Source organism: Chanodichthys erythropterus, chromosome 1 (genome assembly GCF_024489055.1).
Source record: "Chanodichthys erythropterus isolate Z2021 chromosome 1, ASM2448905v1, whole genome shotgun sequence".
NCBI classification, from domain to species: domain Eukaryota; kingdom Metazoa; phylum Chordata; class Actinopteri; order Cypriniformes; family Xenocyprididae; genus Chanodichthys; species Chanodichthys erythropterus.
The window spans coordinates 20,325,545-20,342,297 of NC_090221.1; the positions used below are offsets into that span (position 1 = coordinate 20,325,545).

At 37.2% G+C, this 16,753-nt stretch overlaps 1 protein-coding gene across 1 annotated transcript in view; it reads right to left on the minus strand.

Annotated features, from left to right (window-relative positions):
• Positions 1 to 16,753, minus strand: part of unc5a (unc-5 netrin receptor A) — a 238,326-nt gene that overhangs the window by 36,407 nt on the left and 185,166 nt on the right. Inside the window, exon 7 of the mRNA XM_067381855.1 lies at positions 9,063 to 9,227. Within this exon, the coding sequence (XP_067237956.1) occupies positions 9,063 to 9,227 (165 nt within the window). The remainder of the gene's footprint in view (positions 1 to 9,062; positions 9,228 to 16,753) is intronic.

Below are 16,753 nucleotides of genomic sequence, written 5' to 3' on the forward strand. Positions count from 1 at the left end.
CAGTAGTGATGAAGTCAGGAAGATTTGGAGTTGAAGTTCATGCTACAGTATAGGTCTGTTGCACTCGTATTGATAAAACACTAGCATGCGCTGTTGTCGGTAAGCATTTATCACCGAAATGTGGAAATTTATAACGACAGAGTTATTTGTGGTTATTTATTAGAAGATAAATAATGTGGGACTTAAAGGGTTACTTTACCCAAAATAAAAATTTGGTAATCATTTATACAAGCCTAAATTAAATCTGTTCACCATTTAAATCGATCGTGTTTCTTCAGAGGTCTTGGATTAACCTTCTTGATTCATATGGATTTATTTTGGATTTACTTCTCCTGATGTACAATTTGAAGCATTAGAGTTTTGGATTAATAGACTTTCAATGTAGGGACAGAAATCTCTCATATTTCATTAAAATATCTTCAATTGTGTTCTGAAGATGAATGGAAGTCTTATGGATTTGTGATGACAAAAGTGTGAGTAATTGATGACTGATTTTCATTTTTTTGGGGTGAACTATCCCTTTAAGCTAATCAAAAAGTCTAAAATTGAATCTTTTGTATCTAATCACATAAAATGAAAAAGGGAAATAAATTACCATTCTTGCAGTAGGTATTACTGAATTACTCCCTCAGCATGAAAGACAAAGCAGATTCGCATTTAAAGGTTACAACGTTATTTCCATTATTGCTAAATAGCTGAAAACTAGGTGCTTTTAAATGTCTTAATTTAATTTACTCTATTCCACAAATTAGCCTGATTATCAGCACAGGCTGCATTAATTCAGCAACATGACTTTTCCTTCCCATCATCACTTTTTACCCAGCAACACCTGGGTGTAATTTCACCAGGTGGTGAAGCGCCAAACTGTTAATTATCATGACTAGATGAATGAAGGTTATGAGGCATTATGCAGCATCCACACTGTAGTTATTCACTGATTTGTGAAAATCAAACAATAGACACCTGCGATAATATACTGTTTGGTGACTGTAATTTTTGATCAACACCCTTGTCCATCCTGGAACAATATTCCTATCAACCAATCGGCTGTAAGCTCAATGCTAGTCTTTAGAAACATCAAAACAGATTAATAATTATGCATCCAACTTTATTTTAACTACAAATCCATTGGTATAAAAAAATACTAAATAAATTACTTGTAATGGTAATGCATTGGTATAAAAATTACTTGTAAAAAATGTATTTTAAATAAAAAACGAGATATAAAATATGTGACCCGTTCTGACAAAATGAGTTGGAATGCACACGGGATAATAACGAGCTCTTTGCTTGCTTCATCACTAGTGCTCCCGCTCAGCAACTTCCTCATTAGTCCAAGTTTGGTATTGTTTTAAAGTGCAGCATTCCAACTTTGTGAGTATGCATAGCGAATTTTTAATGGCATTAGTCTGAACCAATGAAATTAGGTTTTTTTTAAAGTCATGCTAAACAAATTGATCTTACTCGAGCTGATTGACAGATCCGAGGCGCACGCACAAAGATGCCTCCGATATATCCCGATAACACACATATAAAAAGAATTACAGTACTTCAATATATTAAAGTAAAATATTGAAAAAAAAAATTCCTATAGATATTTGGTTTTGACGAGGTGTGTGCCAAATTAGGTGTTATTAACAGGGATTTTAAAAGGTGCCATTGAATGTTTTTTTTACAAGATGTAATATAAGTCTAAGGTGTCCCCTGAATGTGTCTGAAGTTTCAGCTCAAAATACCCCATAGATTTTTTTTTTTAATTTTTTTTTTTAACGGCTTATTTTGGGGCATAATTAGAAATGCACCGATTCAGGGCTGCTGCCCCTTTAATTGCCCGTGCTCTCCGCCCACGGAGCTTGCGCTTGCCATAAACAGTGCATAAAGTTTACACAGCTAATATAACCCTCAAAATGGATCTTTACAAAGTGTTCTTCATGCATGCGACATATATGCGTCGGTTTATGTGAGTATTGTATACTGTTATATTGTTTACATTTGATTCTGAATGAATTTGAGGCTGTGCTCCGTGGCTAATGGCTAATTATACACTGTTGGAGAGATTTATAAAGAATGAAGTTGTGTTTATGAATTATACAGACTGCAAGTGTTTAATAATGAAAATAGTGACGGCTCTTGTCTTCGTGAATACAGTAAAAAACGATGGCAACTTTAACCACATTTAACAGTACATTAGCAACATGCTAACGAAACATTTAGAAAGACAGCTTACAAATATCACTAAAAATATCATGACATCATGGATCATGTCAGTTATTATTGCTCCATCTGCCATTTTTTGCTATTGTTCTTGCTTGCTTACCTAGTCTGATGATTCAGCTGTGCACAGATCCAGACGTCCTGCCCTTGTCTAATGCCTTTCATAATGTTGAGAACATGGGTTGGCATATGCAAATATTGGGGGCGTACACCCCGAATGTTACGTAACAGTCGGTGTTATGTTGGGATTCGCCTGTTCTTCGCAGGTCTTTTAAACAAATGAGATTTATATGGGGAGGAAACGATGGAGTTTGAGACTCACTGTATGTCATTTCCATGTACTGAACTCTTGTTATTTAACTATGCCAAGATAAATTCAATTTTTAATTCTAGGGCACCTTTAAGGCATAGTTGCTAGGTGATTTAGTTTTGGAACCTTCAGAAAAGTTAAACTTGATTTTTCTAATAATAGCTGACTCTATTGAATTCAAACAAGTGTAGCTCAGTCCTTTTTTGTCGGATTCCAACAAATCATACAGAATTTTGAAAATAATAAATCATTTTTGAAAATATACTCATTGCGACTCATTTTGTCAGCACAGGTCATATATTTATTAATATTTACTATATTTAAAATATAAACAAATTACATAAAAATATTATAAAGTCAGTATTGCTATAACTGTGCTAACTGTGCACACATATGCTTAAAAAACTAAAATCTAAACATAAAATAAAATTATATATATGACATAAAAATATAATATTTATAATTATTTTTTGTTAAAATATAACAAACAAAAAAGATAGTTGTATAAAAAGTATTCTTATAAAGTCATTATAAAATGCTCTATAAATGTTCTATACAAAAGATTTAAATCAGTCCAGAAACACCACAGAAGGCTTTGGTATAATGGTCAGAAGTTAATTATATTTATGGAGACCTATGAGATTCATAATTAAAAACTGAGCAGCAACAGATACAGCCAGTATAAATATTTTCATTCTCACACAAACCTTTTGCCGAAAGCAACATTTTTTTGTTCAACTGCTTGGTGAATCCTCATTATGAATTTAGACATTTTTGCACATTCTATCCAAATCAGTGCATGAAATCACAGATAATTATCACGTTAATAATTAAAACTCAAGCATTGTTTGGAAAGCTAATCCCATCCAACACTGCTTTGGATGTGAATGTCATTTTAGGACCCCCCCCAAAAAAAAAAAGTTAATTTAGGAGTTAAAGAGTTAATTTAGGAATTATGATGGAAACTTAACATTGTGTCAATCTGTCCTCCTCGACAATATCCACTGTACAGAGTAAACACTCATTCTGATGCTCTTCATTTCACACAGCTGCTTTGGATTTATGTGCTTTTCAACTTGCATTTAACCCATAGCAGGTGCGTTAGGACTAATCTCCCCTTGAATTATGAGGACACTAAATGCTACTTTTATTTCAACGAGTTTCCTCTAACAACTAATTAAACCCTCCGAAGAAGAAGAAGAAGAAAATTTTTTTTTCCTGTGCAGCAGAGTAGCCAAAGCAGGCAGGATTTTCTGCTCATTACAGTATAAAACAGGTCTATTGTCTGGCGAGAGACATCTGCTGAGAACAGATTGGGACAAGAATTTTTCTGTGGCCTGCATTCCAATTCTCAGGGATTTTTGCCTATTCAGTGTGCCTGTATACGTGGGCTGAAGAGTTTGAGCTAGTACGACCGTGTGTAAATGACATGTGGGAGGGCTCAGATTAAAATCTGAAATGTGCAAAGCCCTAAAGGAATGAGGGGAAGGATTCGACCGGCTGGTGCTGTCCCACCCCACTTTGACCCTAATGCAAGAGTGTCCTGGAGGGGGACTATGTTAACAGGACACCCACGGCATACCCCAAATTAAGATGCCAATCCCGACACTTTGATCCAAGAAGATGCGAATACAAGCCCATCTGCTTGGCCGGACCCCCAACTGAGAAAATTTCCCAGTGGCTGCCATCATACCAGCTTCTTTGCTTTTAATTTGAGCAACATGGGCCAATTAATAACATCCTGACTGCAGCGCAACCTCCCAGAACAGAGATACACAAACATCTAATGATAATAACTAGGCCTTGGGCTCAGCTGGAAGGTTGCAATATTTAGTATTTTCATTCTTTTGTTGTTGCCGATTGCAACACTGGCAATTTTTGCATGTAAAATCTCAACTCTGCAATTGGACATCCCTCCATGTGGCCCCTAGTTGAAAGCTTCTAGAACTGCATCGACTCACAGCATGGGGAATACAAACTCTTCACTCTTGACCTCTACTAATGGGAGTGTTTGCTCACATTCTGCCTCCCTTTATCTCTGTCGATGATCCATATCAGCAACAGTCGTGGCCATAGCAAGATCAAAGGGAATTGTGTGTGAAGACGAGTCGCTAATTTCTGCTGGGAGTGAAACGGACCCAAATTAACTGTTAATAAAGAACAAGTGTTTGGCTCAGCACATTTCATGATAACCAGTGGGTAAATTACAGACCGAGACATTAAAAGCGTGGCTCCTTTCTGTTTTTCTGCTGTCTCTGTGGGAGATCTTTAAAATGCAGTTCTTCACAGCCAATATCACACAAAGTGCTTCGAATGACAGACAGGGTGAATAATTCAACTATGACATGACCAACACATAGCAAGTCAATAAGTAAGTCAGTGCAAACACTTCAAATTACTTAAGCCCACTTGATTATGAACATGATTCATAATGTTAAGTAAGTAAGAGTTGTTTCCTTCTGGAGCATCAGTGAATGTTTTAACCTTATATAGTTGTGTTTGAGTCCCTCAGTTGTCCTTGGTGTGAAAAGATGGATCTCAAAATCATACAGTCATTGTTGGAAAGGGTTAAAATATGCAAATAAATCTGCAGGACCTGGATGATTTTTTTGAAGAACACTGGGCAGTTTAACTAATTAATCATAGATCATCCAGGTATTAAGAAACAATGGTTCACCAACTTTTGAGCGGGGCCATTTTAATAAATTTGGCTATTTTTTTTTTCTTTTCTTGTTGACTATATATATATATATATATATATATATATATATATATATATATATATATATATATATATATATATATATATATATATATATATATATATATATATATATATATATATATATAAACATCTGTTATGTAAAATATATTACTCAGGACAGTACTAAATAAAAAATAACATGCATTTTGTATGATCTCTCTTATTTTGTTAAAATTATTCACATTTTCTGAAAGTGGTTCACATACTTTTTCTTGCAGCTATATGTATACACACTATATTGCCAAAAGTCCGTAGGGTTTAATATGGGGCACCCTTTGCAGCTATAACAGCTTTAACTCTTCTGGGAAGGCTTTCCACAAGGTTTAGGAGCAATGTTCCCTCTAATTTTTTTTCTCGCTGAGCAAAACTTTTCTCTGTTGAGCGCACATTTTGGCCACCTGAGCAAAAACATCCTTTATATCAGACCTATACAATGAACGTAAACACACACACACACACACACACACACACACACACACATGTTTGTTTTTGTGAATTGTGGGGACTTTCCATAGACTTCAATGCATTTTACACTGAACAAACTGTACATTCTATCCCCCTACCCTGCCCCTACCCCTAAACCTAACCCTCACAGGAAACTGTGCAAACTTTTACTTTTTCACAAAAACTCATTCTATATGATTTATAAACCCATTTACATTGTGGGGACCGCTGGCTGGTCCCCACGATGTAGGTGAACTCAGGTTTATATTACATCATGGGGACATTTGGTCCCCACAATGTAATATAAACAAAAGCACACACACACACACACACACACACACACACACACACACACACACACACACACACACACACACACACACACACACACACACACACACACACACACACACACACACACACACACACACACACACACAAATGGTTTTATCATGCAATTGTAACATTTAACTTTAATGTGCCGTTTCTATTTTATTTGACCCTCGATGTAACTTAGTGATTTATTAAATAATATGTTTGAAAACAAGCAGTTCAGTCACTAAATTAAGCACATTTTAGGTTACTTGAGATTTTTTCACATTGCTGTATTAGCTGTACGTCTTTACAAAAAAATTCTATTAAAAAATTATTTCTGTCCTCCTGCAGGACAGTTCAATTCTTTATAATAATATAATATGAGCAATTAGAATGATAGTTTGGCAAACCATAATGTGTTTTTGTACAGTCAATTATTAGCAACAGACAGTGTTAAACCATCAAAATTACAAGTTTATTGCTTATGAATTTCCCAGAATTTATATACCAGGAGGTTAAGATTTAAGCCCTAAACAATCCCTTTGTGAGATATTTTTTTTTTTAGGCTTACATTATAATATAATAAAATATAATATAATATTTAAGTATTTAAACTGATATACAGTATTATATCAGTTTAAATGCTTCCATTTGTTTTAATATATTATATAGTGACAACAAACTGAAGCATTTAACCGATCTGATAGCTAAAGTGATAGAAAAGTGAACATTAACTCTTTTATAGTTATCTAAAGATCCCTGAAACCCACACCATCACCACACACAAAAATCTATTTAAACGGAGGTATATCACTGATGTATTTTGAGTTTTCGAGTTTTCAAGCTACACCTGTGGTGGGTGTGTGATTGTAAATGTCTCAGAGTTTTGTTAGCATTCTGTGCCCATCATCCGTTATTTCCACCACTTTTCATTAAAACATGACGTTTTATTTCACATTTCTTTTTGTTTCGCGTTGCCTCTCATATTGATGTATTTAGTCCGCAAACATTACAGTATTCTTACCGCGACTGATTTGGCTCAGGGCCAGCCAGCTCACACACGCTCAATCGTTCTCTTTCTATGAAACCTGTAAACCACATTCACCGGTTCCAACTCTATAGCGACAATAACCCTATAGCGGTTGTCCAGAGCGCTGCAATTATTTCTCATTTAAACTACTACAATCATTTTCATGTCTGTTGTCTGCGCGGCAATTATTTGTTCTGCGCGGCCGCGCATGTGCGCAGCTTAGAGGGAACATTGTTTAGGAGTGTGTTTATGGGGATTTTTGACTATTCTTCTAGAAGCGCATTTGAGGTCAGGCAGTGATGTTGGAGAAGGCCTTGCTCACAGTCTCCGCTTTAATTCATCCCAAAAGTGTTCTATCGGGTTGAAGTCAAGATCTGTGCAGGTCAGTCAAGTTCCTCCACACCAAACTCACTCATTCATGTCTTTATGGACCTTGCTTTGTGCACTGGTGCGCAGTCATGTTGGAACAGGAAGGGGCCATCCCCAAACTGTTCCCACAAAGTTGAGAGCATGAAATCGTCCAAAATGTCTTGGTATGCTAAAGCATTAAGGGTTCCTTTCACTGGAACTAAGGGGCCAAGCCCACCCCTGAAAAACAACCCCACACCATAATGCTGGCAACCACCAAACCCAGACTCGTCCATCGGATTGTCAGACAGAGAAGAGTGATTCGTCACTCCAGAGAACACGTCTCCACTGCTCTAGAGTCCAGTGCTTTACACCACTGCATCCGACGCTTTGCATTGCACTTGGTGATGTAAAGCTTGGATGCAGCTGCTCGGCCATGGAAACCCATTCCATGAAGCTCTCTATGCACTGTTCTTGAGCTAATCTGAAGGCCACATGAAGTTTGGAGGTCTGTAGCTACTGACTCTGCAGAAAGTTGGCAACTTCCGCACACTGTGCGCCTCAGCATGCGCTGACCCGCTGATTTTACGTGGCCTACCATTTCGTGACTGACTTGCGGTTGTTCTTAATTGCTTCCACTTTATTATGATACCACTAACAGTTGACCGTGGAATATTTAGTAGTGAGGAAGTTTTATGAATGGACTTATTGCACAGGAAGTGATTGGAACACCTGAATTCAATGATTTTGAGGGGTGTCCCAATACTTTTGGAGATATATTATATATTGATTATATAAATGCAGTCTCAGTGAGCATAATAGACTTTTTTACAAAAAAATGAAAAATCTTACCAACCCCAAACTTTTGAACAGTGGTGTATTTCAAATTATTTGTATTTTTAATTACTCACTGGCCAAAAACAATTCATGATTTAAACGTCATATTTCAATTTCAGTCACAACACTTCACTTATTCTCTAGTATTCATTTAGCACAAAGACTTTGGAACTGTGAAAGCACATAAAACCCTTTGCTCAAGAAGCTCTTCTACCCACAGTAAGTCACACAGAACCATCCTCAGAGCTCAGAGCTTTGACTTATCCACTGTCTACCCTCTGGCATTAGTTCGAACCAATCATTTCTCGCGGAAACAGCTGATAACGACACCCAGAAGCTCTGATATCAACAACAATCATAAGAAGAACAGCAATACCATTGCTGCTTCCGAGGATGCCGATGTCGATGCTGCTGTGGTGCTATGATAATGGCAGCTGCACGACTGAGAGTATAACATTAAAAGAAGAGAAGAACAACAACAGGAATGGGAGAGGTTGTTTGAGGAAAGAAGAGCTGGAAAACAAACAGAGAACGGAACCCAGGGGATATCAAGTCCTGGGACAACTCGAGATTCTCTGATCTGGAAAAGTGACCTTCCTGCAAAAAACACAACCCAACGATACACAAACCTTGCCTGCTACACTAAACAAATGAATTAATGGAGACCCTCAAGGTGCCCTTTCTTCGTTCTTCCTACATTGGCTAGTGGTTAATGGGACTCTCACTGATGCATCCCAGGCTTCACATCACATTTAGTGTGATCAATACAGGAAGTCTGTGACAGAGTCGGTGGTACTCACTCTGAGGGCACTGCTCGCTGGTACAATTGAGTGACTGAAGATCCAGGCCCTGACAGTCCTTCCCGCCAGTGCCGGGCGTAGGTTGGGTACATTCTCTACTCCTCCACATGGTGCAGTCGGCTCCGCATGGTGACCACTTACTCCATTCGCTCCAACCACCATCCACTGAACACACACATGCACACAGAGGACATAGAATTAGCAATCCATCAATATTAGGGCAGAAACATACTAAACTCAAATACTTAGTCAAAGCATAGCAAGTACAAAGTCCTGTTGTCCATTCATAATGTGCAGTAACTAGCTCACTACTCAAGAGGGTGATAGAGTCAACTTGTTATTCAGGTAAGCTAGTGATAAATATTTCGACATTAGCTGACTCACTTATGTTAGCAACACCCATGTGCTCTAACAAACTCCACACACCTGCCCTCTACTCATGTCAATCACACATACAGAGGTTTTGACATTGCGGTGTATTAAATAATGCAGCTTATGCAATATGAATGCTGTCATACTGATGGATGCAAAGCCTGTCTCTATGATACACTCAACTAAATGCAGCTGCACAGTTTCACATATTATATGCACACACATCAAACCCACATATGAAAATAGTTTTTTTTTAGCTATCCATTTGCTATACATTCTGATTCAAGTAGTTACAGCTATTAATATTATATTTTCAACACTTCTGAAGCATTTGATTTTTCCCCCTGAAGTCCAATTATGTGTAGTAAAGTTTTTTTGTTTTGTTTTTTTAAACAAAAGCAGTCATTCTCCACCCTTTCTCTAAAGATAAATGTCTTAAAAGGTATAGTACCAAACAATTTAGTTTAATTATGCTATTAAACAGATTGTTCTGCTGCTGTGCCCTTAAGAATCGGTGAGATTTTTTTTAATGTTGTGCTTACCAAGGTTCCATTTATTTGTTTAAAATAGAGTAAAAACGGAAGTATTGTGAAATATTATTACAATTTAAAATAACTCTTTTTAAATTAAATGTCTAGTGAGTGCCTCTAAAAAGTTAATGCTCCATCGTGTTCGAAAATAAAGTGAAAATAATATCCTAAACATATTCTTTAGAAAACGTAAGCGAAAAATGCATTTGCTGAAGCATCTGTGCCAGGGGTCAGAAACCTTTTTTGACCAAAGAGACAATTTTTCATTTTTGGTTAATGCATTTTTCCAAAAGAGGCACAGCAAAAAAATAATATAATATGTCTTTCTTCAATAATAGTAAACATTGAATATGTTGACATGAATAATCACTAAGGCGGCCATTTTGACATCACAGAAAGCATCCTGTCAGTAGCTGATTCAGTTCTCTTTGGCAGCACATGGAGCTTTTAATTCTTCTTTTAAATATCAATCACATCCCGCTCTTTACTATCTCATTCTTCCATGTTTCGTTATTAATAACTTCAAACAGTATCGTTCACTGAAAGCTGCCCGGATTATCATAAATACGACATTTATAGGACATATCAGTTCTGCAGAAAAAGCAAAAGTAACCGGTGAAATGTTTCAAAATGTCTCTTGGCACAGCAGAGAACCAGTTTCAATAAAATTGTATGTTTCAGGCCAGTCATTTTTTTTATATAGCCTTCACTGCTGTTCTAAAAATAGTTTTCGCCATCATCACAAACAAGCTACGTAGCTGCTTGAATCTGAGTGCAGGAGGATTGCTGTCGTGACACTCGCGAACGCACTTTAAAAATATATATATTTTTTTTTGATTAACTTCAGTAAGTACAATTGATTCATCTAATCTTTTTATCCATCATTTTCAGGTAAAGGGTGGGAGACCTGGTGAGCCACATGATTTTTGTCAAAGAGCCAGATGTGACTCGCAAGCCATAGGTTCCCGACCGCTGATCTGTGCCAATTTAGTTTGCTTGTACAAGTCTTTGATGTCTTTTTATCATGGCTCGTTTTTTATCTGGACTCATACCCGATTGCTCCACATTGCAAGTACAAGGATGTAATAGGTGAGCAAATGAGCGATTTACTACATCAGAAAAGCCATACACATGGATCAGGTTATGTGATACAAAAGTCCAAATGGATAAGTTTTGTAAAAAGTATTTTGAGATCATAATATAGTAGAGGTGTGACGAGACAGGTATCTCACGAGACGAGACGACACGAGACTCGAGATTGAGTTCACGAGACAAGATTTTTACACACTAATTTTAAGAAATCCTCAATGGCGAAATACATGACTAGAAAAAATATTCTGCAGGTGTATTTGAAATGTTTTAACTAATCATCTTGTAATGAATGTCATTTCAGTTCAACTTTCCGAGTATGAATTATCATATGCAGTAAAAGACAATACTCAATACTGTAAAAGGTTTTGCCACTAACTCAACTGACTGACTTCTCTTCTGTAAGGTCTCTTCAGACCTTACTGTACATGATTTATGAGCTTCTACAACTTTTGACCTCCTAACTGAACTCCTTTCCACAAACTGATCATAGAAATAAAACAGTATAAATAAAAATGGTAACACTTTACAATAAGGTCTCATTTATTAACAATAATGTATTAACCAACATCAACTAACAATGAGCAATATGCATGCTACAGTATTTATTAATCTTTGTTTATGTTAGTTAATAAAAATAGTCATTCATTGTTAGTTCATGATAGTTCACAGTGCATTAACTAATGGCAACAAATGAAACCTTACTGTTTGTGCTTAGTAAGATTAAGAGAAAACTGTTATTCAATTTTTATGGTAACACTTTAAGTGCAACCATAATCCATTGATGTCAAAAGTATTCACATTCAATACTCAAGTAGAAGTATAGATACTAGGGTTTAAAATACTTCTGTAGAAGTTGAAGTATCAACTCAAGCTTTTTACTCAAGTAAAAGTGTAAAAGTACTGGTTTCAAAACTACTTAAAGTATAAAAGTAAAAGTAATGTAAGGAAAAAAAATGGCATTAAGGACAAAAGCGTAGGCCGTGTCACAGGGGTCTATTGTGCACTCCACCTCCTCAAAATGTCATCCATAACCTTTATTGGAATGTAAATGTACATCCAAGCTTAACTGCAGGAATCTGTGAGGGCAGCAGACAAGAAAAATGTGGGTAGTTTTGGTGTACCCAGGGCAGGCTTAGTAACAATCAGGGGTTGACATTAACACCCGCCAACCCGCCAAAGTTTTCAGCTCTTTCAGTTCACACCGCACCAACAAACGGCAACAAACTCATCTGTTGGAGTTTGTTGGATAGGTGTTGGCGTTGGCTGGAGTCTGTTTTTACCAGACTGAACATGTTTAATCGGCATTTGTTTGGTCGTCTGAGCATCCAACAAATGGCAACAAACTCTCGGTGCATTCCAAATGGGATATATCGCCCTCCGAAGGGCACTTCGGAGTGAAAACAATCATGGCCGCCATATTGAAGGGTCGTTCCAAACCGAAGTGTTCAAAACTGGCCACTTTAAAGGGCCCTTCGGAATGAAGGATTTCGAAGGATACAACTGATGGACACTTCGGACCCCCATGATCCTTTGCACAGTGAAGTTGTTTGTCATCACAGAATGGGTACAGGAGGCTCGGAGTTCGATTTTACCTATAAATGTATGTATAGTATTTTATACTACTGTAATATTTATACGAGTTAAATTTAGTACATTATTATGGTCAAAACGACATTGTACTTAAACAAAAATACTTTACAGCTCCCTTTTATCAGCCCATTCAAATGTTTCAAATACATAGACACATTATACATTATGGTGCGATAAACCAAAAATAAATAAATAAACTAACGTTAAACAAAGGGTGCAGCTTGCGCAATCTATCCTCCTTGATTGTCTCGTTAAGATGATGCAGAAGTGCGTTCCAAAAAAGGAGTATTTTTGACCAACACCCTTCATCCCTTTGAAGCTCTCACTCTGGAGGGTAAACACTTTGAAGGGATTAGGGCATAGGGATGAGCCCCTCCGAATGGAACGCAGGGCCTGACATAATCTGACCTGGCCACAAACCGTTGCCATGACGATGAGGCAAGTCCCCTGCAAAGACAGCTGTTTGATCGCGCCCGCGCCTCATGCACACACAACAAAGCACTGGAAACGTGACATCGCAGCTTGTTCGTTATAAAAAATAAAATACAGTTAAAAAAAAAAAAAAAACATATAAAAGGAACAATAGTCCGTAGTGCAATCTGTGCCATTCAGCAAGAGCACTGCTCCACTTCAGTGAAAGAGAGAGGTATAACACCATGAGAGCAACGCAGGTTTACCTTCAGTTTCGTTTTAAATGAATTCGTTTTGGCTTGTTTAGCTACATGGTTGTATATGACTATGGGGACACATAAATAAAAAGGATCGCGCTAAAAAAAAGTTTAAAAACCGGTGTATAGCATACGCTAATTTATTCAAACGTCTCTCTACCGAACTACCTAGCTTAATTTGCAGAGGACGAAGAGAAAGCACCTGTTTGATAGCCTAAATGAGCCAGTAGTAGAGAAATAATAACTTTTAAGAAATAATCTTTTTCGAGTAACGACCCCCAGCACTGTCGTCCGTGCTGGAGTGTGATGTGATTTGACGTGATTTGTGATGTGCAGGTGCGCTGGATTGCTTACAACCCAATAGGGTGTCAGAATTGTATATGTTTATTCTCATCCCATAGACATATGTCTCATCCAACCACAATCAAATTCACTCTATCCAGATGGCGCGATTTATCTGGATAGTTTTTTTTTTTTCAAGCCGGAATGAAAAGAAGCCGAAATGAAATAGGAGTAACGAGGCTATTTTTAAAATGTAAGGAGTAGAAAGTACAGATAATTGTGTGAAAATGTAAGGAGTAGAAGTAAAAAGTCGTCTGAACAATAATTACTCCAGTAAAGTATAGATACCCGAAATTTCTACTTAAGTAAGGTAACAAAGTATTTGTACTTCGTTACTTGACACCTCTGCCATAATCTCACACTCTCAATATTCAAACTGCAAATAAGACCAAATTTTTCTTTGACACAGAGCTAAGAGATGGTTACAACTACACTGCCCAGCCTAAAACAGCTTTCATATTAAAAGATATCTGTATTCATCAGGGAGCCGCTTTCAAAATGCAGGGTATTGAAATCGCGTTTGAATGCGCCCTCGCGTTTACTTTCTCTTTCAGGATCGCGCGTAACCGTTATCCAACTGAATTAAATGTTTTTTATTTAAATACAAAGTAAAACCATAGTGGAGGTGTAGTGTAAACGTACTCTGTCATGGCAACATAACGAGACTACTTTTCGCCTCGACGAGAAATCTCATCACATATTAGTCACGAGATCTCGTCACACCCCTATATTATAGTATTGCTCAAGGGACTGGTAAGGAATAAAAGTTGTTTGTATAAGTTGTTTTACTGTCTCTAGAGTTCATTTCAGCTGGACACTGCAGTTAATTATATGTTTATGTACTTTGAGTTTTGCAAAAATGTAGCTAGAGGCACATTTTTTTCCAATGAGCCTGGGTTGATTTTAAGGGTACTTCTGATCAAACATTTGGCAGGAAGAGTTGCATTGAAGCTAAAGTTCAAAGTTCCCCCTTGAACATCTCTGTTAAAAATCTCATCATTTGATACTGTTCCAGTGAACTTTACATTGATTTGTATTAAAGGGTTACTCCTTACTACCAATGTTGAAAACAAGTGTGCAGCTTAATAATATACTATGTTAACATTATAAATGTCTTTACTGTCACTTTAGATCAATTTGATGCATCCTTTCTGTTTTTTTTGTTTTTTGTTTTTTTAATTTCTTAAAAAATATATATATTAATCTGTGTTGGCCAAGTTGCTGAATACTGAACAGTTGCATATAAACGTGGGCAGGCATATGCTAATTTTCAAAACTATGCATACCATGTTTGTGCAACTTAGCTTTCATAAATGGCCTGGGTGGAATGAAAAAGGAGCTTAGCATTCGCAGTGTTAGAGTATGTCTACAATAACCCGATTACAATTTCAAGTGTGAAAAGCCCATACAAGGATAAAAGGCAGGTGGAAAATTCTGTATGTGTTTGTGCCTAGTGTAACAACACTCAAATGTCCTATTTCCTCCCAAGCCACAAAAGACGTATTTTATTTCCATTTCTCATTCTCACAGGGCCACCGTTATTCGTCAGCTGGACCGGAGGCCATTTTGGAAGCCTTATTCGGGCTGACGTTGTGCCAGGTTGGAGAAGGTTACTACAGGGCTAATGTGAGCAGCTCTGGTAATGAGCTCTCTAGGGGCGCCGAACTGCGCCCTCACAGGACCAAGAGCAGGGGGTGAATTATGGTACTTGGATACAGTTACTGATGACTCCATTCGACAGACCCAAGATCAGACACGCTGGGCTGTTCATTAACCTCTGGCTTTATAGCATATTCACTGTGCAGTTTTGCTCTGCTAACCCGACCCTGACAGTACAGTGAGGTTACTGCTTGGCCAAACATCCAGCTAATAAAGTACTTGTGTGCCTTAGAGATAAGAAAGATGAAAATTTGGCCATCATAAATGGCTGTGAATGAAAATGACAGTCATAGTCTGCTCAATGAGAATGGGTTTTTCATATTTAAATATGCAGAGAGATTATTAAGCAATGGCAAATGATATTCATACTAACAAAGAACATGTGGAGTGCATCTAAAAGAGATGCTGACACAGATTTTGATCAAACATTTGGCAGAGAGAGTGGTGAAGAAATAAAATAACTGTCCTTGTTTGCCATTGAGTGGACTCATTTGTGAGTGAGACAGGCTTATATCATTACACTAGCCTGACTGAACAGGGAATTGATGCTTAATGAATACATTACAATAAGAATCGTGTTCCTGTCTCTGATTCTCTGCATGCATTTTAGAAGACAGGTGATGAGAGATCAACAGCTAAGAGATGAAGAAAAGACTCTTTCTTCTCTCTGAAAAACTGCACAAAGCAACTGAGAGGAACTCTCTTGACTTATTTGAGAAGAAACGAATTGCAGATAAAACACTAGCAGCAAAATAGACATTCGTCTCAACATGAAACGGAATTCTCAACCCATTTGACTTTGATAACATTACATATTTTCAAACAAAAAGGATTTTCAATTCGTAAAAGAATAGCAGGACTTTATTTAATCCCTTGGAAATTGATTGGATCATGAAATGTAGACATTCTGTAACATTCTGGACAAGTTTGTAGTCAATTGTGAAGGAATACTTCCACTTTTCCCGGCATCGTTTTTATTACGTTTGGTTGTGGTATGTAACTCGGCTGTTTGGAAATGAAATGTCTGGTGAGTGCTGCTATAAAGTTGATGCTCTATTGTGTTTGAAAATAATGCGAAAATAATACCCTAAACCTATTCTATAGCAAACGTGAGAGAAAAACACATTTGCTGAAGCATCTATGCCAATTTAGCTTGCTTCTACAAGTCTTTGATGTCTTTTATCATGGCTCGTTTTTCACTGGACTCATACCCGATCGCTCTGTATTGCGAGTACAAGGCTGTAACAGGAGAGCTACTGAGCCAATTTACTACATCAGAAAAGCCAAACACATGGATCAGACTGTGTGATACAAAAGTATGGATAAGTTTTGTAAAAATATTTTGAGGTGATAATATAGTATTGCTCAAGGAACCATGCAGGAATAAAGGAACAAAAGTTGTTTTACTGTCCAGTGTTCATTTCAGCTGGAAACTACA